Consider the following 24,228-nt stretch of genomic DNA (forward strand, 5'->3'; position numbering starts at 1 on the left):
GAGACGCATTAATGTTTATATTTTAGACGATGCTTCGAGGCATTAAATTTGTTCATGTTTTCATAATAATCATTACAGCCCTAATGTTTAACAGCTTAATAGACTCCATGTTGGAGGTCTCTTCAACGGAGAAAAGCCACAGCTGAGAGATTATTGGTGTGGATTTTCCGAGCAGTGGGAATTTGGTTTTTGCTGTGGTTTTGTTGTAGAAAGGCCTTTGTTAATCACATAAGAATTTGAGTAATTTTGTGATTTTTTTTTTTTTTAATATTTAATTAAAAGTATTTTAAAGTAAATGCTGTTGGTTGATGTGCATTAGCAGTGCACTGAAAATGGTGGGAAAACTTAGATTTTGTAGTATTTATCTTGCCCATTATTGAGGAGAAAATGGTCAGATTCTGATCCCTAGCTGATTTAATAATCCATTTCGACCCAGGACACGTGCTAACAGGCCTGAACAGCAGCTTTGCTAACCAGAGCCACAGATGCTCTTTGCTAAATTTGGCCAAACTGCAGTCGGCAGCAGCTTCAGACTCTGCACTGGTGTCATTATCTGTGCCTATACAGCTCCACATGAAGGACATTGCCTAACATTTATGTTTTTATGCAGGAGCACAGGATTAAACGGGATGTCTAGAGCACAGTTAGCATTCAGAGGTCGTTTCTTTGCTCCCCCAGTTCTTCCTCCACCCTGCTGTTAGCCAGGGGAGCCAAAACAAAGCCGGTGTTCTGTTTTCCGACGCGTCCCTCATGTCTTCTGTTGCTTCTCCTTCCTTCCTGTCTGTCTCTTCTTGCCTCCCCTGCTTTTCAGAGGACGGTCAGAAAGGTGAGATGTGTCGGTATCTTCCGCCTGCCCACCTTTCAAAGCTTTCCTGCCTGATTTCCTTTCCTCCTCCTCCTCTCTTCTTTTTTTCATTTGTATGCTCGAGTCCTACACACCACCCCCTTCCCCACAGTGCCATGCCACGCTTTCCTCCCATTCGTCCCTGCCATCCATCAGTCCTTCCCGTTGTTTAACTCTGCTGTTCCTCCATGCTCTCCTCACAGGTGATTTCCAAACTTTTGGAGCCCGTCAGGAGCCACCTGGCGTGGCCCCTCTCTCTGCTCCCTTCCCTCCCATCAGGAGCAACACTTGGACTCAAAGCTGTGGATCCTCTCAACAACAACTACAAGAAGACCAACTAGCTGCTGGCCAGCTGCTGGATTTACAGACTTCTAACTTTGCTTGTCATGTAGAAATTCCCTCTGTTTGCCGCTTTTCTCTTTTAATCATTTTTTCAGTTCTTTCGTACCGGATTCTTTCTTTTTTTTTTTATTAGCTCAGTGTGGACAACTGCAGAGCTGCAGCCATCTGGGGATCTTAAAAAGGCAAATAGTTCATGATAATCTCATTCAGATTAACGTAGAAAATATTGATGGATTTTATTCTACCTAAATGTTGAACTTTAAGCATCTTTGGATCTTTTGGTGTTCAGCATGTTGGAGACCGCTTTTTGTTCCTTGAATGTTTTTTCTTCTTTCGGTTTCTGAAGGAACGCTAATTGGTTGTTTTTTGTCTCTTCTAGGTTTTGAAGCCGCTAGTTGAAAATTATATGGAGGACAATGTCAGACAGACGGTCTTTAACTCCATCAGAGCCAGCTTGGCGGAACAGGGCTCCCGGCCCACCAGGTTAAAGACTGACTGACGCTCTTCCTCTTCGTCTCCCTCATCGTGCTCGTTGTCCACCCGCTGTCCACTGCTAGAACTGTGGGACTAGTTCAACACCAAAGCTGACCCTCTTTTTACGTTGATTTCTGTTTTTGTGTTTTTTGGGGGGGGCAGTTGTCTCGTCTCCGCCCCGTTTGTCTTTGTCTGTCTGTGGACCTGTAGCCTTGCAGTCTGACCTGCTCATCAGCGCCCCCCAGTGCCTCACACGACATGCTGCACAATCAAAGGATGGAGCAGAGAAGCCAGTGACGCCATCCCATCGACTCTGCCGTGCTCCACGTTTTGTTCTTTGCGTCCATTTTTGCTGGAAGCTGACTGCGCTGAGGTGAAGACGAGGAACGCTGACACCGCCGGGGGGGGGAAGCTGCTGACAACGATGGACGCTCACTGGAACCCTCCAGAGCGCAACTTTTCCTCTCCCCTCAGACACTGACCTGTCTGTCCACTCAGAAAACCAGTAACGCATTGATTCCTGGACTTGACTGTAGACATGCAAACGCTAGCACGTTTAGCCACAGCGCTAACTAGAAAGGCAGAAATTAAGCCAAGCTGTATTTCTGGGGGGTTTTATTTTTAATTTTTTTTTTTTTTAATTTTAGTTTTAATTTTTGTCAGATTGGAAACACCGAGGTGACGTTATGATCGATCTCTGGGGTCAGACTGCCTTCACACGAGAGGTTAGCACCTTCCCCTGTGTCCCTTTAATACTTCTAGATAACCGAAGAGCTGCAGGTAGCGCCACGTTTTTTTTTCTTCTGTCAGGGGGTCTGCTGTTTGATTTTTTTAGATTGTGAAGTGTGCTTTGAAACGGCCTTTGGTGTCTCATAGCGAACGTGCCAGTATTCAGCCCCGTGCATGCTGTAAAGAGCTTTTAGAGGCCAGCCATGGATAAGAGGTTCATTTCAAAGCGTTTTTTTTCATCCAAGCCTTCCATGAAAGCTGCACCGGGTGCAGCTTCTCAAGCTCTGCGCTTCTTCATCCTCCGGGAGCTCCGGCCCAGACGGTCAGTCTCATTCACCGTTAAATCAAGGAGAAGACTCTGGCTCGTGTTCTGGCTTCTGAAGCGACGTTTTCTTTGTGTTGAATGGAAACGAGTTTATCCGTCATAGCCGGCAGGGAGCTGTAGCTGTATGACCTGAGGAGGAGAGCTCCCGTCATTCAGACGTTGCTGGATTGTTCCTTTAAGACGAGCTGGACTTCAAGCTGCTGCTGCTGCATGTTTCTCCGTCAGTGCTGGACCTCCCAGATGTGGAAGAAGGAAAAAGTATTTTATTGCACAACATGAACCTCCCTGAGGAACTCTGCCATGTTTGTTTTTTAGCTTCTCACCAACGGCTGCATGTGTCTTTTACACTGAATCCATCCTCAGTTTCTCCCCACGAACACCGGTCTCATTATGTACAGTTTCCCTCTCTGTGTTCCTACTCTAAATCCGGCATGTATGTTGATTATTTAAATAAACGATGTACACATTTTATAGCGAATCAGCTTAGCGTGACTGTTTTCTTCTCTGGACTGAGTTTCCAGTCCCTGCTGTAGGTTTACTTCAGCTTCTCATCTTCACCAGAGTGGAGCGGACCGCTGCATGTCGGGGGTACTTGTATCCAGACTGGGTGTTTGCTGGGCCGGAGACATTAGCCTGTCTTCTAAAGATATCTCTGGTCATTTATTTTTGATCAAAAATATTCATTTTAAGAATAAATCACATACACAGTCCTGTTGGCTGTTTCTTTTTTCTTGACTTTATGTTAAGTCCTAACATTTAAAAGCTGCCAGCGTTGCTCACCCACATGTATTTTCACACCTGTCGGCAAGGGGGTGGTTTAAAGCAATCCATTTTTAGAGCATCACTTCTTCTGAGTAGGTTTTAAGCTCTTGATAAAATGTATATTCTAAATCAAATCAATCTTTGAGGAGTTTTTATACAATCAGGAGTAAAAATGAATGTTGCTGCGCAGGACTCCATCTGAGGTGGTTTTGCAATGTAAAGTTTAATTTGGTGCTACCGTTTGAGAAGAAACCACTGGTAAAGTAAACCTGTTAGAATAAACTACTACATAGTCTTTAATTTTAAAAGTAATTACCATCTGCAGATGTTCCTATTAGTTCTGGGACTAAATTACCAATTCTGAAACAAGCGGGAAAACAAATACTTTAGCACATTTTTACATGTTTAGGAAACGTAAGCGAAAAAAAACGATACTAAAAGCTTGCAGTCTTTCTACTTTACAGGGTTATTATTTACACTTCATTGCAAATGCAAAAAAATTACACTTAAACCAAGTGTTTGTACATTTAGTGGTTTGGTTGGAGTGTTGGATAAAATGGGTTCAGCATATTTAGAAGCTGATCATTTCAAGAATTTGATTCATAAAATAAGACTTGTGTAATTAATTACACAGGGTGAAATATGAAATACTAGTCTAATGGAAAGCACCCTCATGTGCTGTACATATCAGTACTGGGTCAGGGCAGTTTTTGGGTGAATTACTGCATCAATCCATCATAGCGTGCAGGTGATCAGAAAGTCCAGCTAGCTTTAATATTGGCCTTTACTCAGCCGTATTGTTGATCTGCTGCCTCAGCTTCGTCTCGACAGTCCAGACTCTCCAGCTTTGGTACCTTTGGCGGTGTGGGCCGGTGACAAGTCCTGCTGGAAAAAGGAACTTAGCTTCTCCATAAAGCTGTTCAGCAGAGGGAAGCCTGGCATGCTCTAGTTTCCTGGTAGATGGTTGTGTTGACTGGACTCAACACTGGATGATTCAAGTCAGCACAAAGGCCTAACTAGGATCCCACTGAAAATATGTGGGGTGCACTGAAGACTAGGGTCCATGCTAGAAGACCATCAAATCTGGAGAAGTTTTAAAGATTCACAAAAGAATAGGCTGGAAAAGGCTGGCTACAAACGACTACGGGCTGTAATTCAGCAAAAGGGGGATGCAGATGACTATTGGTAAGGGGGTGGGGGATTAAAAGTTAACTGATCTATTTCACTTCACTTGGGACATTTAAAAAAAAAAAAAAAAGTCAGAGGTGGAATAATTTCAAACCCAACTACACCAGCTGTGCCTGCTGAGTCTCTCCATGCACCTTTTTCTGCCACATTTTAACTCCCTTCAACATTTGATTACAGGTTTCTGTAAAATGAAAACGGTCAAAGTTGTGGCTTTTCATTAGCTGTATTTCACACAAGTTTATGTAAAACTATAAATACCACTTTTTGAACTGAATTACTGAAGTAAGCTTTCAAAGCTCTAATAAGTGGAGATTCACCTTCAGAGGAGAAAGGTGATCTGTTCCAGGAATGACCAGCAGGGGGAGCCAACGTTTTTGAAAAAGTACATTTATTTCTCTCACGTGAAGCAATACTGTAAAGAAGCCTATAGCTATGAAACACAGACACCTACACCGCGCTTTTAAAGCTGGTTGTTGAAATGTGTACAACCGGTGGTCTATACCTGGTCACTACTGTACAATTAAAGCCGACTTAAAAAAAAAAGACCAGTAGATTCTAACAAAAATAACACTGACCGGCCTATTATTTGGAAGACAAAGTATTGCTTGTATAAAAACCTAATTTTAAATGAAGCATAACATATGGCACACTTCCCAACTTTTTTTTAAGTTTGATCGCTTTTTTAAATCTTTTAAGTTTTCATGTCACAAATAGCTGCATGGTATTTTGCATTCATTCGTTGTCATGTTGCATTGACCATAAAAACAATATATGATTTGTGTAACGATACAAAATAAAATACATTGCGGGCTTAAGATTTGAATGAAAAACAATTCCCATTTAAGTCAAAAATGATGTCAGATCCAAACAGGTGCAACTGTGATCTAAACCTAACACTGAACCCACAACACTGCTTACTGGGGGGAGGGGAAGCACAATCTTGAGGATGAAATGAATCTACATGGTTTTTGCTGCTCTTATTTGTTACAAGGAAGCCTAAATGGAGACGAGCGTGATGGAGCTGAGTGGTGCCGAAGCTTCCCTTCAGAGTTCATCGTGTTCCCGTGCTGTCTTTGTGTATTTGGCTTACTCTTAATGAGCCAACGCTCCAGCATCAAGTGAAACATCTGTCAGACCATCATTTAGCTTAAAAATTATATATACTGGTTATAAATATCGAAGTTGAAGAGCACCGACTCTCAGCATTATACAACATTTATACAGCCGTGATCAGACGCTATCTGAATGCCTTAAATGAGGTTTCTGTCATACTTGAAAGTTCAATATGAAGGATTTTAAAAGGTTATAAAAGCATTATTGCTCTGTAGCATTTGCATGATCCCCCCCCACTTCCACGTTGTCATGAACAGGATGGCACATGCTGCATCAGGGGAACTACTCGAAACATCCGTCCGTATCCTCTAGAACTTTTGTGACACATTTGGTTTAGATGAAATGAATTTCCTGAATATAGAGTAAAAAAAATAAAATAAAAACATTAAATTGACCCATTTTAGTTCTTGTTGGCAGGATGAGTCCCTGCTAAAACCCGTGGAAGACCGAGCGGCTCTAGTCTTCTCCGGTTTTATCTCCACGCGGACGAGCTGGGGATAAGTCGTGGGGACGAGGGGGGAGGCGGTCTGACGGACATCAATTTCAGGGTTTAGATCATGGCCCGGAACGCAAAGGAGATAGCAGCGCCCAGCGCCAAGCCGAGGGACAGGAAGAAGGCCATGATGGCGCCTGCCGTCTCCGCCTGATGCTGTGGCACCTTCCTGCAGAAACACAGAGAAAGGGGCAGAGCTGTGAGGAATGAGCTCTTTACCAGGAGGGCACCTTGAAAAAAGTTTACTTCTAAGCTTCGGAGGGATAACAGCGATACACAACCTTGCTCTTTTTCCTCATTTTGTCATGTGGAACCCACAAGCCACCGTTATTTAGTGTTATTTTATGTCACAGACCAACATAAAGTACTGCACAGTTGGGAAAACGGTCCCAACAATTAAGCTGGACATTAAATCCATCGGCTTCTACTTAAGCCACACCCGACCCCGAGAGCGTGTCTGCAACCCTTACTTGGGTCCGTAGCACATGCAGAGGCTGGCCAGGTATCCGTTGGAGAAGGAGAACAGGATCATGAAGATGATGTACCAAGCGTCGTGAGAAAACACCACGGCGAAGTTGTACCGAGGCTGGACGTTGCAGAGCATGAAGAGCGGGATGAAGATCACCCTGAGGCCACACAGGACAGGAAGACCGATGCTGTTCTTACCCGGCTGGAAACACAGAGGGAGAGAGTCAGCAGGGGACACGAGAAGAAAAAGACTCGTTTTTATGGCATTAGCTTATCTAATTCTAGCATTAGCAAAAATTAAAGGAACATTTTTCAATCATAGTATAACACCAAGTCAGTTAAACCAGACTACCGATCAGGTCAGTCAGTAGCCCTGGTCAGGATCAAGGAGGAGACACCCCAGGACTCCATCCTTCATCAAGGTCCATGTTCATCATCATCATCAGGCGTGCCTACGTACAACTATGTGGGAGGCCAAAGCAACTAACGAGACATTTTGCGTTGCTTCAACGAATTTTCAGCAAATTGGACCAGACCGCCACATCAATTCTTCAGTGAGTTTGGATTAAGCCCTCTGTGGGATGAAGATCACCATGTGGCACCCTTTGGTTCCTGCAGGATATATTTATTTGGTCCGAGGGGGTTTCAAAGTGTTTCTTTAAGTTTTTAGCAGTGTACATAGGGAGATGTAGTAGATTTTGGGGCTTTTTCAAAGCATCATGCTGATTTCAAAAAGATTTCCACTGAACATTTTTTTTTATATTTCCTGTGGTGGTCAGATAACATTTGGAGGAAATAAATAAAGTGCAAAGGAAACCATTTTATCAGGCCAAGGTTTGATAATGCCTTTCGTATCCCTGCAGTTAGCCTTGAGCTGCAAACCGTCGTGGAAACATTATTAGGATCGTCTCCACATTTACTCAGTTCACCGACCACAAGCGTTGTCAACAGGCTTCATAAAGTGTTAATACCGGGGAGAGAAGAAGACTTGATGATGCGCTCAACTACAGAGTCAGGAAAATGCAATCGGCCCAGACCTTCATCTGATAATGATGATGATGATAAATAAGCTCACATGCTACTGCAGCAGCTGACCAGCACCAAGCTGCATTCCTCCGCAGGACGCCGGGTTTCACCGTGACTGTACTCAGTTTATCCAGACTTCATTTCATCAAATCCGGTCCTCTTTCTCACAGGAAATTAAGACTTTCCGTTTTTTTTGCATTTTATTTTCCCAACACCGTCCATTTTGTCCCAGGAGAGAAGCCAACATTTTTGGTATCATTTCCATGAATATGCCAAAGGTCTTCCCATGGCAGTACAAATATAAATAAATACAAACCTGAGACATAACACAGAACTATTTTAATTAACAGCCGCACAATCCGGCTTTGGAAAGCATGCCTGTAAAATTAGATCAGACTAAGCAAAACCAAAATGTGTCCATACTTTGTTGCTGCTCCTGTGCAGTTGCTGCCAGCCTGAACCTTTAAATGAGCGTACCTCACAAATCAAACAATATTCCTATATAACAGCAGGCTGGGTCTTCATAAGGAAACTATTGTTTTTTTAATTGTTTCCACTATAAGCTTTCAGGTGAATTAGGACCTGGAATAGTTGTCACTGGGTTGACCTGCCTGTATTGATTTGGACCGGGAGGGAAATGGGGGGAAATGTCTAGAAAAATTACTTCATCATTACCAAACCTACTGTTGATTTAATAATGAGAAATATGCTTGTTTTCTTTAGTCAGTGATCGTTCCAGTGAGGCCCAGAATTATTCATACCCATAGCAGATTTGCGTTTAAAAATCACAGTTGAATTTTACTGATGTTAACGTTTTGAAACAGAACGGCCAGAGTCCGTTACTCTAATCTGAGAATCAGTGCACGGAGCAAAAGATTAGGGTGATGGGAAGGAGGCCCTCCAACTTCAGAAAAGGACTTCATCCCCAAAGACAAATGAGGACAACACTAGTTTAAACATAAAAAGCTGCTTAGCAAGAGTTTGACCGCTATGATGACTATTAAGATTACTGGAGAGAGGGGATTAAATATTTCCAACATGCCTTTTTATTGAAATGTGTAAAGAAAAAAAAAATCAACAGTAACATTTCTTTCAGCATGGATACTCCTGTTAGGTTTAATAAGTTTTGAGATTTTATTTTATTGATAGCCCCATTAGCTCCTGACTGGACACAGGAGCTATTCTGTGTCCAGTCAGGAGCACATTACAAGTATTATTTTATTACAAGTATTATTTTATAAAATTACATGTACAGCTGCACACACACACACACACACGGACGGACCTACATACACAAACTGTGAAAGCACAGTGTGAAACAGAAAACAAATAAATGAAAATAAAATACAAAATTATAATTATTAATTCAAACAAATAAGGTCTAATGTTCCAACTCAAACCCATTTTTTTATTGATCTAAATAGCCACAATCTTAAAACATACTTTTAAAAAAAATCATGTTGCTCACAACAGCACTAGAGAAATGAACTTAATAATATGCATCACACACTAAAATCTCCATCCTAATCGCAATTAGCACCGCCTTATTTTGAGCAACTTGTGTAAATTAGCTTTGCTTGTGTTTGACCAAACAACGGATGAATAATTTAAATAAGAAAGTACAAGTGATTGAACTAATTGCTTGGTCAATAAATTTCCTACAATGTTTAATAGTGTCCATACTGTTTTACTGGTCCACAATAGTTTAGAGTCCACTATTACTCCTAACAACTTTGCTTGTTCTACTTGTTCAATTGCAGTATTTCCTAAAGTCAGGTTAAAGATAGGTTTCATTTGTAGAAAATCCTTTGAACTACCATGCATTTTGTTTTTGTTTTTCAGGATAAATAACTAACTACTTTGTGGGATCCAATCCATTGTATTACTGGGGCCAATTACTTGTTAAAAGATTGATTCAGTTGACATGCTGTTGGTGCAGATGCAAATAATGTTGGTGTCATCTGCATATATGGCCATAGTTGTGTGTTTTAACATGAGAGGCATAACATTAGTGAAAACAGAAAACAACAGAGGTCCCAAAAATCTGTCCTGGGGCACTCCACAATGTACCCATCCAGCCTCAGAATAATTACCAATAAAATAAACTTTATACTCTCAATTATTGAGATAACTCTCGGGCCACTTCTCCATGATTTTACTTGATGCAGGTAACGAGCTTATTGGTCGGCTATTTTCACTTGACAATGGTTCTTTTTTGTTTTTAGTCAAAGGGATAATTTTTGCTTTCTTCCATTGTGACCCGAAAGATGCTTTTCCTAAAACTTGTACGGATTATATGAGAAACAGTGAGATGAAATCTACCACCAACTTTTCGAATTGAATTGATATCTTTATTTCGAACATGCAGGAGAAAGTATATACAAATAGAAAAAAAATAAAAATAAAACAATGCTTAAAAACATTGGCGAGAAAACAATAAACAAGGTACCCTTCTTTCCTGAGTTAATATACCTCTATTACATGTGCGAAAAGGAGTAGGAAGAAGTAAAACTTATGTACTCCTACCCCTTTAATTTTTTTATTTCTTCAATTAACAAAATTTATAATTATGTTGCTATATATATATATATATATATATATATATATATATATATATATATATATATATATATATATATATATATATAACTTTAACAATTTGATTTCAATATTGTCAGTACCAGGAGGCTTATGGATGATTTTGTTTGTTGTGCAGATTCCATTTCAAAAAGATGTTGCTTTGAATTTTCTTGCCTTACATTATTATTAGCAATATTAATATTAAGCCTTTATTTAAACAAGTACTCATTGAGACTTGAGTTCTCATTTACCAGAGAGGCGTGTTGAGGTCTCCCTTGGTTCCAGATCTGAGACGCTGCTGATGGAGAAGGACCAGCATCTTGTGCCAAACTAAAGTCGTATAATATTTTCCATTGTTTCAGCTGACAGCTTCCTTGACGACGCCCTGTGAAGACTCCTTTGCTAAACTGCACTTGTGCAGGGACTTGTTTTAGAAAAACAAACATTAAGCCTAATTAGCTTTTAAGTTACTTCATAAGGAGTGTTTAGTTGTTAAATAAAATGTTTTTTTTTGTTTGTTTTAAATCAGCTGAGAGAACGTCCCCCATGTAGCCTACTGGGGATCGATGGGTTGAATCGTTTTGGGAAGTTGTGAGCTCGATGCCAGATTCCTCATGCCGTGTGTTGATGTGCCCCTAGGCAAGGCACTTAATCCCAACGCCCCTGCTGATCCGTGTATTGGTGTGAGAATGTGTGTGCGACTGGCTGAAAGTGGTATGAGTTGCCAGTACGACGCCAAAAGCGACATTAAATTCCCCCATTTAGCAAAACTTGTAATTCCATATTTTCTGCCAGGAACTGCACAGTAAATCTTTTTTAAAAGTGTTGGAACATGTTGCAAAGGAGAACGGATCCAGAAATGCCTCCGTGACTAAGATGAGCAGCAGGACTTGGCCCGTCTGTGACCGCTCTGCCATCGCTCTTGCAGATAACAAGGAAGCGAGAGCAGACCTTTAACATCCCCATTGTCCCTTTTCTTTGACCCTTATGGAGACTTCCTTCACTTTCAATAAAACAACACCCTGCTCTCCAAAACAAACCTCTGATCTTGGCAAATAAACTCTCCTCCGTGACTTTTGACAGCAAACAACTTTTGTTTTTCCCAATGTTCCTGACGTGGAGCATAGATTAACTCCCGGGTAAACATCTAACGCAGCCAAAACCTTCATTAAACTGTCAGCGTATGTTTTTGTTCCTCCCATGCCTGCAGGGGAACAGCAGCTCCGACAAAACGCAGTGATGTGGTCGTTTTTAATGGACTCGATAGAAAACAATATTGAGCGAACCTCACATGTTGGTCTCTGCTGTTTGAGCTCATGGAGATAAACAGTCTGCTAGGTCAGAAGAGGTTAAATGTGATTGTGTTTGTCTGCTAAACGTTGTATTATTGCGTAGGTGTTGTTACTGACCCACATGCAGACGGCCGTCAGACTCCTGCCAGCCCAGTCCATCACGTTGAAGAGGAGGAAACACGACACGGGGATGAAGTACGTTTCTGGATGCAGATCAAAACAAAGAGGCTTTTTAAAACTCAAACAAGATTTGTACTACGCTGGTAATCAAGCATCCATGGATCGGAGGGGGAGGTCAATTCTCACACTGAAAAATCTGCCAAGTTATAAACCTAATTTGAGTAGCACTTAATCCGCTGAGATTAAACATGACGAAATGATCCGCTTTATTTTTTTTTACAATATTACTGGAGGAACAATTGCTGGCAAAGCTCACACTGATTTAGAGTAAATGTAACTGACGTACACCTAAAAGGTCCATATTATTAACTTAGCACATAATTTAAAAGTTCATTTGTTTTAGTAATTCAATTAAAAAAGTTAAACCCATGTAGAATTATTACACAGGGAGATATACACTCCTGATCAAAATCTTAAGACCAGTCAAAAAATTGCAAGAATTTGCATTTTGCACTATTGGATCTTAAGAAGGTTCTAAGTAGAGCTTCACAATGTTAAAAGGACAAATCAGTGCAAGAGACAAGAACATTTGAGCAGGGAATTGTCTGAAAACTGCATTTACACTCAAACATGATTTTTTCAGCTGATCAAAAGTTTAAGACCATAGTCTTTAAAAGCCAAAAGCTGTGCAAACATCTGGATTCCATGTCATTTTCTGTGAAGTCTTTACACTGTCAAGACCTCCTGATGGCAAAAGCAAAAAAGCTCACTGACTTTGAACGTGGTAGGATTGTTGAGCTGCATAAGCAAGGCCTCTCACAACGTGCCATCGCTGCTGAGGTTGGACGCAGTAAGACAGTCATTTTGCATTTTTTAAATGATCCTGAGGGTTATGGAACAAAAAAGTCAAGTGGCAGACCCCAAAAAATTTCACCAGCTCTGAGCCGCAGGATCCGATTGGCTGTCCGTCAAGACACGGGACGATCCTCTACCCAAATTAAGGCCATTACTGGTGCTCACTGCAGCCCAATAACCATCAGACGGCATCTGCGAGAGAAGGGCTTCAGAAACAAAAAACGTCTTCAAAGGCCACGTCTTCTTTAACGCCACAGAATTGCCCGTTTGGACTTTGCAAGGATGCACCAAACATGGGACATTGAAAGGTGGAAGAAAGTTGTCTTCTCTGATGAGAAAAAATTTAACCTTGATGGTCCTGATGGCTTCCAACGTTACTGGCATGACAGGGAGATCCCACCTGAGATGTTTTCTACACGGCACAGTGGTGGGGGCGCCATCATGATTTGGGTTGCGTTTTCCTTCAATGGAACAATGGAGCTTCAGGTTGTGCAGGGGCGTCAAACAGCAGCTGGCTATGTGGAGATGTTGCAGCGGGCATCCCTCATGACTGAGGGCCCTCGTCTGTGTGGTAATGATTGGGTTTTTCAACAGGACAATGCTGCAGTTCACAATGCCCGCCTGACAAAGGAGTTCTTCCAAGAGAATAACATCACTCTTTTGGACCATCCTGCATGTTCCCCGGATCTAAACCCAATTGAGAACATTTGGGGATGGATGGCAAGGGAAGTTTACAAAAATGGACATCAGTTCCAGACAATGGATGCCCTTCGTGAAGCCATCTTCAACACTTGGAGCAACGTTCCCACTAGCCTCCTGGAAACACTGGCATCGAGCATGCCTAAACGATTGTTTGAAGTCATCAACAAGAATGGTGGAGCTACTCATTACTGAGTCCTTTTTTTTGACATTTTGATTTCTGTTTTGGGGGGTTTTTGGGTTTTTTTGAGCAATGGTCTTAAACTTTTGATCAGCTGAAAAAATCATGTTTGAGTGTAAATGCAGTTTTCAGACAATTCCCTGCTCAAATGTTCTTGTCTCTTGCACTGATTTGTCCTTTTAACATTGTGAAGCTCTACTTAGAACCTTCTTAAGATCCAATAGTGCAAAATGCAAATTCTTGCAATTTTTTGACTGGTCTTAAGATTTTGATCAGGAGTGTACAGTATTTTATGTTTTTATGTGTGTTTATTGGTAGAAAGTTGAGTGGAAGGAAGAATGGGGGTAGAAAAAGATGCCTTAAGAGGATTGTGAGGCTATTGCCATTCCAGTTTTTAAACTGTTGCTGAAGTCGAGTTTCAAGGTCCGCTACAAAGACGTATCCACTGCATGGACTACAGCCCCTTCATTCCTGGTGTTAAGGCCTCTCCTCAACCAAAGACAATGTCAGAAGCGCCTTAACCAAGGCTAAGGAGTGAAGGATAGACTGTTGCTCAGTGGTCCAAAGTCCTCTACTTGGATGAGGACTTTCTGTAGAGAGGCACAGAAACCAAGGTAATTCAAGTCCAGTTTGAAGTTTCCACAGTCAGTGGATGAGACCCACAGGTTAATCTACCCAAACCCAGGGTGCACAAGATGACGTAAGAGGCGCATGAAAACAGTCCCCAAAGCTCCCAGTCAGAGAATTGCAGCTTTGGTTTAAATATAAAGAGCTGTTCTCTCTCCCCAAATCCCTTAATATTACAGGAACTTTATAAGAACCGAGCGCTTCATTTTCTCTCATCTGAGATTATTGGTCCAAATCCCGCCTCCTTCATAGAGCAAATCCACACTCACCCCAGCTGCCGCCGTTGGCTACCGTGGACTTGACATCGACGGTCACGGCTGGGAACGTTCCAATGGTGACGGTGAAGATGAAGCAGACGGACAGAGCCGTCACCCAGATCTGATTAGAGAGCACAGGGATTACGTTATCGATATTATGCTCCATCTCTGTGCATGTGTGACCGGTGCGTCTACAGGTCACCTGTCTGCTGGAGGGAATGATGCTGCAGGCTCGCCTCCAACAAATGTTACCATACCGTCACGTTTTACTGCAGTCATGGATAGATCGACCTTAAGGCAGTTTCTCTCGTGACTAATAAAACCTGAGCAGCTGATTATTCGGACCTGTTTGAAGATGTTGAAGACAGAACGGCCGGCACTGGTCTCCTCCTCCGTCAGATTCATGCCCGACGGGTTCGCCTCTTGGTTTTCTAGGAAACGAAACAAACAAAGGGCTCTTCCTTATTTCACTTATCTTTCCAGATGGGCAAAGAGGACAGACCGTTGCCCTAAGTCAGTCATACAGACAAGCCTTTGGTTTAACAGTGACTCCATTGTAACCATGACCAACCAAAACAGCAACCCTGAGACACACACACACACACACACACACACACACACACACACACACACACACACACACACACACACACACACACACACACACACAGAGTCAAGGTCGGTTAAAATCAAACATGATTGCATTTTTCCATTGCATAATTCTTTTGCCCAGACAAGTCACAAGAGTTTGCTATCCCTAAACAAAAAGAGCAGGAGCAGGATCTAGTCTTTGCTGAATCAAAGTGATTTCAGAAGGTTCCAGTCCTCCTGAAGAGGCGCAGTGGTCGTTTTAATACAACAATATAGATTAATCGGACCGTCGTTCAGTTCTGAATACACAAAGACTGCTGGATAGGTGTTGAAACGTTTTCAGAAAGAACTGAACAAAAGTCCGATTGACCCCGATTTAAGCCTGTCTGCTGCTGCGATGAGCCGGATAACTGAGAATCTGCACAGGCAATATAGATTATGGCATACTTTTTATATGGATGTCACAGAAATGCACACTTGTTTTGTTGGAGGAGGAAAACGAAGCACCAGGCTCCCCGCTGAGACAGGCGGTGACAAGTTGTAGATGCAAATTATTTTTGTAGCTGAACAGGCTCGAATGAGCAGCAGAGAAGCGAAGCTTGAAAATTACACTCTAGATGCCAAAAAGAGCTGAAAAAAAGAAAGCTAACATTGATAAACCTGTTGGAAGGTTGTTGTTGTTTTTTTTCCCCCCAGGTAAGATAAGGACATGCAAAATTCCTGGCATTTCTCAGGCAAAACGATCAAATCTATTACAGGCCACACGTAACATTAAACCTTTTAACGTTTAAATGTTGTTAAAAGGGTAAATCACCCTGATGTAAAGGCAAAACTCTATCACCACACGGTGGGCAGAGTTATGCCTTTATGTTTTTCGAACCAATAGCAATACTGATTTGAAACTCAATGCAAGACACTCGATAAACCTCAGGAGGGCACCACACACACGCTTTTTAGACACAAAAGCAGAATTTCAACAAATATGCAGCAAGATGTCAAAATAATGACCAGGGGCCTCATTTATAAAGACACTGCATAGAATCCATACTAAAAGTGTACGTACGGCAAAAAAAAATAAATTTAACAAAATTTAATTAAACAAAAACAAATTCAGATTTATATGCACGCACACCAGCTCACAATTTGCCTCTATAGATCACCCCCCACCCCCCACACACACAATGATGAAGAGTTCCCCCTAGCATCAAACATTGCCATCAACCATCGTCCCCTGTAGGTTGTAGCAGAATGCAATGCTCCAGTATGAAGGCCGAGTTATACTGGCGCATTGAGTTGTTGCTCAGGTTTAAGCAGTCTGTGCAGTGAGCCCATAGAAGTGCTGTAGACTCCACATAGGTGCAGTATTCTCCAAAAACACAGGGGGGCAGTACTTAACATAACCAGTGGAAATGCAGAAACAAGCATAGAAACCATCGACATAATATAAGAGTAGACCCCGCATTGACCGTCACGGTGCAGGAATTACGGCCGCCATCTTGGCGCGGTCGACCTGCTACCCTAACCTGCTGATTCAAGCTGAACAGACGAATGATGCCTCAGCACTGTGCGGCTTATTTTAGTTTGAATCGACGGACTATTGACGTCAGGGCTCCAGGGATAACATATACAAGTAAGATGAGCAGATATCGTTTATATTTTTGATTAGAACGTGATTTTTCTAATATTAGGTAGAGAGATACAGGTCTACTCATGGATGCTATAAACAGAGTTTGTGTCTCTAGATACAGCAGCATATTTCTGCTCTTTGCGACGCTCAGTTTAAACAGAGATCACAAACAACCACTAAGGCCACAGATCCTTCCTGTACCTTTCTTCAGTAGATCCATCTTGTTCTCCTCATCAGCAGATGGACCCGATCTATTACTCTCCATGTAGTACTGGAAGAACTCCTGGTGATAGAAACAACCATAATCATGAAACAGATGAAGTTTTTTTTCCCCCCCAAGTTAAGAAGGATGACAAGAAAAACTGAGTTAAAACTAAAACAAGAGAAGACAAAATTGTACCATCTTGGGCAGCATGAAGTACGAAGCTATGGCCAGAAGAATAACAACACAGGCTGTGATGAAGTAACCAAAAGCACTGTCCTGCAGTTCTGATCCAGCTGGAGGCAGAAAAACAACAAATTATCATAAATGAAAACTACGGAAATTATAAACGTCACATTGATGGATTTGGATTTTTGATGCTTAATTGTGCATCCCAGCATGCTTCCCTCATGTGTGTAACATCAGCTTTTAGTCTTGTGATGCTAAGGTTAATGTTGGGGGAGCCAGGCTCATTCAATGAAAGGAATAAATAAATGAAATATTGCTCGTATGAAGCAGAATAAAAGCAGCAATCGATTAGAAATCAGGGCTCTTATTTCAAATGGTGGTTCAGTGAGAACCAAAGTGGAAATCTCTGTTAACCTGGAGTAGTAATGTGATGGTGAGTGATTCCTAAAGCTGGGCTTAACAACTAAACTAACTAAACAAAGTCGCAGACTAATTTCCAACAACCTTTTCCGAAGATAAATAACTTCCAAAAGAAAATCTCTCATTTATTTGTTGAGGAAGATCCATTCATTGAAGAGTTTATTTATAATCCCCCAACAACTAACAGATTGTTTAAACAAAGCTCATTACTGAGCAGTTTTCATGATAAAACACAACTGTGTAAGGAAGTACCTTTTAAAGAAATTTCATTTCAGACATTTTTTTAATAACCAGACTTGAAGTGGGATCGCTAAATGCTGCTCGTTTCACTTCCTTCACTACCTTCTGAAACGATTAAACTCTATATAAAAGATTGTCCATCAGCTGTGAGTTAAAGCTGCAGCGTTGTGTATAAACCAGCACTTGTGTGTGTGTGTGTGTGTGTGTGTGTGTGCGCCTGTCCTACAACTGGACCTGAGCTTTGCAGAAAGTGATGTGTGAGGCAAACAGGAGTAAATAGTCAGTAAATATGGCCTGGTCCTGTGGTTTCTGAGCGATACATACTGGCCAGGGCGCAGATCATGGAGAAGGCAGCGAAGGTGCCAGCCAGCCCCTGTCCGCTCATAATGGGCGTGGTGTAGGAGGCGGGCAGAATCCCTGTGAGCCCAAACAGGCTGCTCTGAAGAATGGCTCCGAACGCTGGCAAGAGACACAAAAATCAGACAACGAGCTTTAGAGATGAGAAATGGACCGAATGCATTTGGTGCTTTTCTAGTCATGCTGACCACACAAAGCAGTTTACCAAGGGCCCCATTCACCTAATCTCTAACTCACTAACACACGTTCACACACCGATGCGCAGACTGGTAGGCAACTTGGTGCTAAGTGCCTTGCTCATGTGACAAGGGGGAAGCAGGAACTCACAACCTTCTGATTGCAAGACGACTAGCCCACCAACTGAGTCGCAGTCGTCCTTATATACAGGAACAATTACAAGCACAGAAACCCATACAACACCCCACAAAAACAAGTTAAGCCAATCCTCCTCTAAAAGGATTTCCTTGAACAATATTTTAGCAAACATCTGCTAAGTGGGACGCTTCATTCAAGAGCTGCATGCAGACATCTTGAACCAGTCAAGAGCAGGAATGTGCGGAAATAGACATCAAAGCTTTAAAAAGGTCACCATGGTCCCCTTCAAAAAAACACTTTGGGCTCTTCGTGCATGAGAACATGTGGGTCAGAAGCCGCCCAATGGGGGGAAGAAAGAGGATGAGCTTATCCCTGCTGTGCTGTGACTTGTTGCAAATAAACAAACACAGCGAGAATAAAGACTGTGTTGAGAACCTCGGCGTGACACTGTGAGATGTGCTTGCATGGGCATGTGCGTTTTTCCCATCGCCGTTTAATCCCCGACGTGAGATGTTAGGAATTAAATTGTATTTTAATTCAGTCCAACAGAGGAAATTCACAATTCATACAATGATAGAGCTTGTTCTTTGTTTTAACTGGGTGTGGATTTAATGCTGCGCTCCATGAACTGACTGATGACATACCCAGATTAACAGGTTTGTGTATTCCTGTACGTACCACTGTGCTAATAAAACACAAATAAGAAGAATTATTAGTTAATACAGAAGCTTTACTGAGTTTCTTATGAGCAGAAGCCATTTTGGATTTGAAGATATCTCAAACTTTCTCAACAGAGATGTAATGTGCAGAATGATGGCAAAAAAAAAAAAAAAACTTTGATAGATCCTATTTATCTATTTTGGTCTTTGAAGGAAAAGACAGCTCCAAAATAATGTGTATACCTGAAACTGGGTCATTCAGGTAGTCAGGTAGTATCTCCCTGCTTGGTTTTACCTACAACCCAATAACAGAGCTCCAACAGCGTGTTCTGCTTTTGCAGCCATTAGCATTACTTTTAATAATATATGAGGTGGTGACTCTGTCAGAGCTACTTTTCCTCTCAGTGGTTTACGAAGACATGACGGTATTTGGTCCTAAAATAATAAAATAAAGGCAAGATGGCGCCAATACCACAAAAGTAACTAGCCTCGCCCAGATGCAGCAGAACTCATACCAATTATCCTAGTGTACATGCAATATTTAGATGCTTTAAAGACATTCAGATCTACATAATGTCTCCATGTTTAGACACAGGTAACGTAAAAACTTACAGTTGATGCAGACAATTTTAATCATAGTGAGGGTGAAGAAGGGCAGCGGTTCCATCTCCACTTTGACCAGGATAGCTGTCAGCATGAAAACTACGAAGATGGCGGTCAAGCTGCCTGAGATACGCAGCTTCTGAGGGATCCTAACACCAACACAGACAGGGAGAGAGAAATATGCTTCATTGTGGGTTATAATCAATTCACTAGTTTTCTGACAGGTTCTATGAAATGAGGGTTAAGAATAAATGGGGAGTGCACCAAAGGAGGCGCTAGAGAAAGAGGTCATAAGGTCCAAGCTGCCGTTCTGTGGCGGTGACAGGAAGGAAATGAGAGTAAAGCGGGTATAAAAACAGACAGGAGAAAAAGCCAAGGTGAAAAGAGGGAAGTGGGGAACGTAAATAGCATTCCTGGTGCTGGTTTTTGCACGGAGAGCATTTACTGAGGTCTAAATAAAGCAAACGTATCACAAAGAAACACATCCTTATGATAAGCTTTGCATCCAGCAGAAAGGAGTGAGCAGAGGGTACAACAATAGTCAAGACAGAACTAATGAAAACCGAGGCTTTGCAGGATCTGGTGTAGCATCAAATCTTCAGGTATAAATATGGCAACACAGCAGCTACTTTAAAACGTTGCCTAAGGCCAACCACAGTTATCGCAGGTATTTCCTACCAGACCAAACCAATACTGAACATGTTTGCACTCTGTTCTTATTTAGCTCGGTTCTTCTATATTCTATATTCTTCTATGTTCATTCTATATTCTCGGATATAGAATGCGTACCTTTGGTGTAGGAAGGAGTTGAGGCAGGTGAAAATGAGCAGAGGCACCATGGCACACAGCGTCATGACGTTGTTGAACTTTGATTCCAGCAGAGTTCGCTCTGAGGTGCCGTTGGTGTGGTTGGCCGAGGGCTCCTTCAGCCGGCTTGTGAAGTACTGGAGAAAAGCAGCGAGGAATGCAAATTCATTAAGACAGTTCCCTCACTCAGCCGCAGCTTGGTGCCGTGTGGAGGGAAATGGCAGAGACGTTTTGTATTTACTCAAGCACATGAATAGCAGCAATGTAAAAAAGTCCCTTTGCAAATAAGCCCTAAATAAACAAATCTACAGTGTCTTGCAAAAATATTTATACCACTCTGAACTTCTTCAACAAAAAAGTACCAAAATGGGGCTTTTGGGGTATGTCTCTACCAGCTCTGCTCACCTACAGACAGAAAAAAAAAACATTTCTTGCAAAATATTGCAGTCCAAGCTCAGCCCAAGTGAACTAAGAGTATGTTGTTTAGGGTGAGGCTCAGTGGTACTTCTTTACTGCTGGATAAAGCTTTTGCAAACAGCTAAAAAAAAAAAAAAAAAAAAAAAAAAAATTGGTCTCAGAGACACATAAATGACGCGGCTCGACAAAAGCAACAAACTGGTCTTGTTACATCATTCTCAGATTTGCAGAGTACGCAGCTAGAGGTTGTCCAGTCAGCAGATTCTTCCACCTGAGCTGGAGCTCTCTACAGCTCCTCCAGAGGTACCATGGACCTCCTGTCAGCTTCTCGTATTACCATCCCGGTTAGTTTAGGGTGCACGGCCATGTTTTGATAGTTTTGTAGTTATGTCACAAATTTATACTGAAACATTTTGATATTTGTGGTTTAAATATGACAAATGTCAAACCCTTCAACTGGTATGAGTATTTTTACAAAGCACTGAAAAAATAAATTGATGCAGTCAGACAGCCATATGGACTTGTCATCTTAAGATAAAATTCCAGTTTTTGTCTTTTTTTTTTTAAACTAGTCTTATTTTAAACTGCATTTGCCAAAATTTCTTATTCCATATAAAAAATTACACCTTTAAAGACTCGACATTGATGGTGCTGACTGGATTATTTCAAATATGCCGATACCAAACAGTTGTCTAATTATTCTTTTCTTTTTTTTTGTAAATATTTTTTTGAATATAATATTGTCTAATTATTCTGTGCATCTAAAGTTAGTTTGACAAGTCGAGCCGGGCCCTTTCAGCTGTCAGAACAACTATGGGTCCCAACGCCTGTTCATTGGATCGTTTGCTCTACCTGAAGGAACATCTTACCACTGTTGCCGTCATGAAGAAATTCCATGGTAGGAGGGTTCCCAAACCCAGGATGAAGAAAATAATCCATACTGCGTGGTATCTGGGGAAGCAGCAAAAGCAAATCCACACATCAGAAATTCATTTTTCTATCAACAAAACTATTCACCCGCTTCATCCAGGCCTAGTTTTCAACATGCGGACGTTAAACTCAGAAGCTAACAACAGCCTGTTGAACACAAAGATATCATCTCTTCCTTGCAGTAACTCGTCTTACTTGTCCTGAGGTGCATTGATGGCCGTCATGGTTTTCAGTCTGTCACTGGTTTGGGTTCAGTCTTGGATTAGGCCACCAGGTCTGCAACGGACAAGGAAAAAAAAACGTTAGTGGGCCAGAATGACTATTTTCCCCAATCAGCAGCATCTATTGCTTCTTTAAGTGATTAGATGTTCTAACATATGGAGAAAATAAAACACTAATGCAGTATCTGTCTGGTTCAAGTCAGAGATATCTAATGTTGTTGTCTTATAGACAAAAATAATCATATTCCGATCTCTGTGCGCTTCTTACAGATCCACTTGTTTGCGTCTGGCAGAGAGGAGAGGCGTTCAAGAAGCGATGCAGTTTATGATAAGTGTTCAGACCTGCTTTTTCCCCCCGCTGGTAACTAATTATATTTACACACTGGCTCCCAAACTCTGCTGTCAGTTAATTAATTCACAAATTGTTATTTTCCAGGCTGGGTTGAGACATCATTTATGAAACTAGGCTGATTACTCAGTTAGCCATCAGGAGGGGGAGCAAGAGCTGCTTTCAGTCTAAAACTCCTTCATGGAATCTTGTTTAGGGGGGAAAAAAGAAAAAAAAAAGACATTTTGATGAAACCGACAGATGAACATTAAAGTGAAGAGGAAATACTGCAGCTTCTTGCCAAAGTTGCACAAATCTTAACAGATGTTGCAACAACTCTGTTTGCTAATTAGGAACATTTAAGCTATTAGAGGGTGAAATTAAAGCAAATAAAAGGAGCAGGAGGTGGTAAAACACACGAACGTTCAAAGAAATCTTCCTGCTCGTTGGTAAAGTTAGAAAACTGTTGTAAAATTCACAAGTCAGAATTACATCTAATATCAAACAGAACATTTCTATAAACTCTGAGAAACCAAAGAGACTTACTGTTCAAAGGCATTTAAGCACAGACTAGAGGCTCCAGCTTCCTCGCACTAACTAATCCCGAGGCTGTGTGCCTTTACGAACTTTCGTATGGTTCATCTGAGTCATAGAGTTAACACCCATCCAGCTACAAGTTACTGGACCGGCCCAACTTTGGGGCTGGAGGAGGAGGGGTAGACACTCTGATGCAGAGACCCTGGTCTCTTCAACCCAGCCCTTCTCCTGCAGCTTTACATTCACATTCCACCCATGCACATGTGATCATCTCTGGCATGGAAATGCAACCTCCTGATTCAACATATTCTACAGCAAAGACTCAATTACAGAGCCACGTTTTATGTTGCATGTGATTTCTGTGTCCTACTATTGCTCATCAGAGGTATAACCATGAACTCCCTCATAAAGCACCCCACCCTATCTGCTTTTTATTGTTTTTATCTTGCTTGCGCCGTCCTATCTGAAAGAACCCATCGATCTGATGGGGCTCACGCAATCAGGCGGTTCTTTGAACGCTTTAACTTGACTTGACGACTATCATCTTGACATCAAAAGCACAAAACCACTTGACATCAAATACCACAAAACCTAAAAAAGAAAACACATAAACGTGAACCTGACCTAAAACATTTTAAAAGTGTCCTAATAAGTGGGCTTTTTAGCTTATTTCCAACAGCTAATGAAACACGACATTGGTGGTTTTAAGAAGCACCTGTCTGTATGTATTTTTAGAAGTGCTAAGAATTTTTTTCTCCTAATTTTTTCATATTTATACTCAGTTTCTGGAGATTAAATTGTCAGTTAAGTGCCATTTCCTAATGCTCTATAGGGGGCAGTAGTGAGTCAAATATTGCTCTGGACTGGTCAATGATGTCAAGGAAGGAAGCTTAAAAATTTCAAATAAATAACTGGTGTGTAAAGCGAAACCTTGAATTACATATATAATTAGTAGGGCTGTACACTATGAGGAAAATATATACGTGCAAATGCTAATACTGACAATTGTAATGATGATATTTTGATTAACGCGTATTATATTCTCATTGGTTTCTTTCCTTAACATCACAAACAGCCTCCGTTAGCCCTAGCATCCCAGCTATTACACGTAGCTCGGGTGCGGGACATTGAAGGAAGAGTCAGTTTAGCTGGTCACAGATATTGTTAATATACCGAACAAGACTTTATGACAACAGAAATATAGTATTCAACTAAACATTTCATCCACGTAGTCTTCTGCGATCTAGCAATGACTGATATCGCGATGACAATTGTAATTCAAAGCAGTCGAAACAGTCCTTTAGGATATCAATTATTAAATTTAGAGCAGCCCAGTCACCCTCCCCATTGTCAATTGTGTGCAATTTTGCAATCGTAAAGAAAGGACTATATGGATGCAATATTTGTTTG

The 24,228-nt window shown here is 41.5% G+C and overlaps 2 protein-coding genes across 9 annotated transcripts in view; one reads left to right on the plus strand and one right to left on the minus strand.

The window, feature by feature from the left end:
- The window catches only part of atl2 (atlastin GTPase 2), a 28,015-nt gene extending 24,591 nt beyond the window's left edge, over positions 1–3,424 (plus strand). For 3 of the 5 annotated variants that reach the window (XM_021317735.2, XM_021317736.2, XM_036125880.1), the window contains 2 exons: positions 812–826; positions 1,048–1,671. In XM_021317735.2, coding sequence (XP_021173410.2) covers positions 812–826; positions 1,048–1,185 — 153 coding nt within the window. In that variant the 3' untranslated portion in view covers positions 1,186–1,671. Of the gene's footprint in view, positions 1–811; positions 827–1,047 lie in introns of all 5 variants that reach the window. The other 2 variants (XM_012864987.3, XM_012864988.3) reach the window with 1 other exon arrangement.
- Positions 3,425–5,035: 1,611 nt separating this feature from the next.
- Positions 5,036–24,228, minus strand: part of LOC105927950 (equilibrative nucleoside transporter 1) — a 65,839-nt gene continuing 46,646 nt past the window's right edge. For 3 of the 4 annotated variants that reach the window (XM_036126827.1, XM_036126828.1, XM_036126825.1), the window contains exons 2-13: positions 21,928–22,008; positions 21,672–21,753; positions 20,368–20,522; positions 19,588–19,727; positions 17,969–18,103; positions 16,994–17,091; positions 16,795–16,876; positions 14,721–14,806; positions 14,388–14,496; positions 11,754–11,839; positions 6,741–6,940; positions 5,036–6,439 (exon numbers count right to left, since the gene is read on the minus strand). In XM_036126827.1, coding sequence (XP_035982720.1) covers positions 6,328–6,439; positions 6,741–6,940; positions 11,754–11,839; positions 14,388–14,496; positions 14,721–14,806; positions 16,795–16,876; positions 16,994–17,091; positions 17,969–18,103; positions 19,588–19,727; positions 20,368–20,522; positions 21,672–21,753; positions 21,928–21,956 — 1,314 coding nt within the window. In that variant the 5' untranslated portion in view covers positions 21,957–22,008 and the 3' untranslated portion in view covers positions 5,036–6,327. Of the gene's footprint in view, positions 6,440–6,740; positions 6,941–11,753; positions 11,840–14,387; positions 14,497–14,720; positions 14,807–16,794; positions 16,877–16,993; positions 17,092–17,968; positions 18,104–19,587; positions 19,728–20,367; positions 20,523–21,671; positions 21,754–21,927; positions 22,009–22,827; positions 22,930–24,228 lie in introns of those variants that run through there. The other variant, XM_036126826.1, reaches the window with a different exon arrangement.

The sequence above is a fragment of the Fundulus heteroclitus genome, chromosome 22, assembly GCF_011125445.2.
Source record: "Fundulus heteroclitus isolate FHET01 chromosome 22, MU-UCD_Fhet_4.1, whole genome shotgun sequence".
In the NCBI taxonomy this organism is placed as follows: Eukaryota; Metazoa; Chordata; class Actinopteri; order Cyprinodontiformes; family Fundulidae; genus Fundulus; species Fundulus heteroclitus.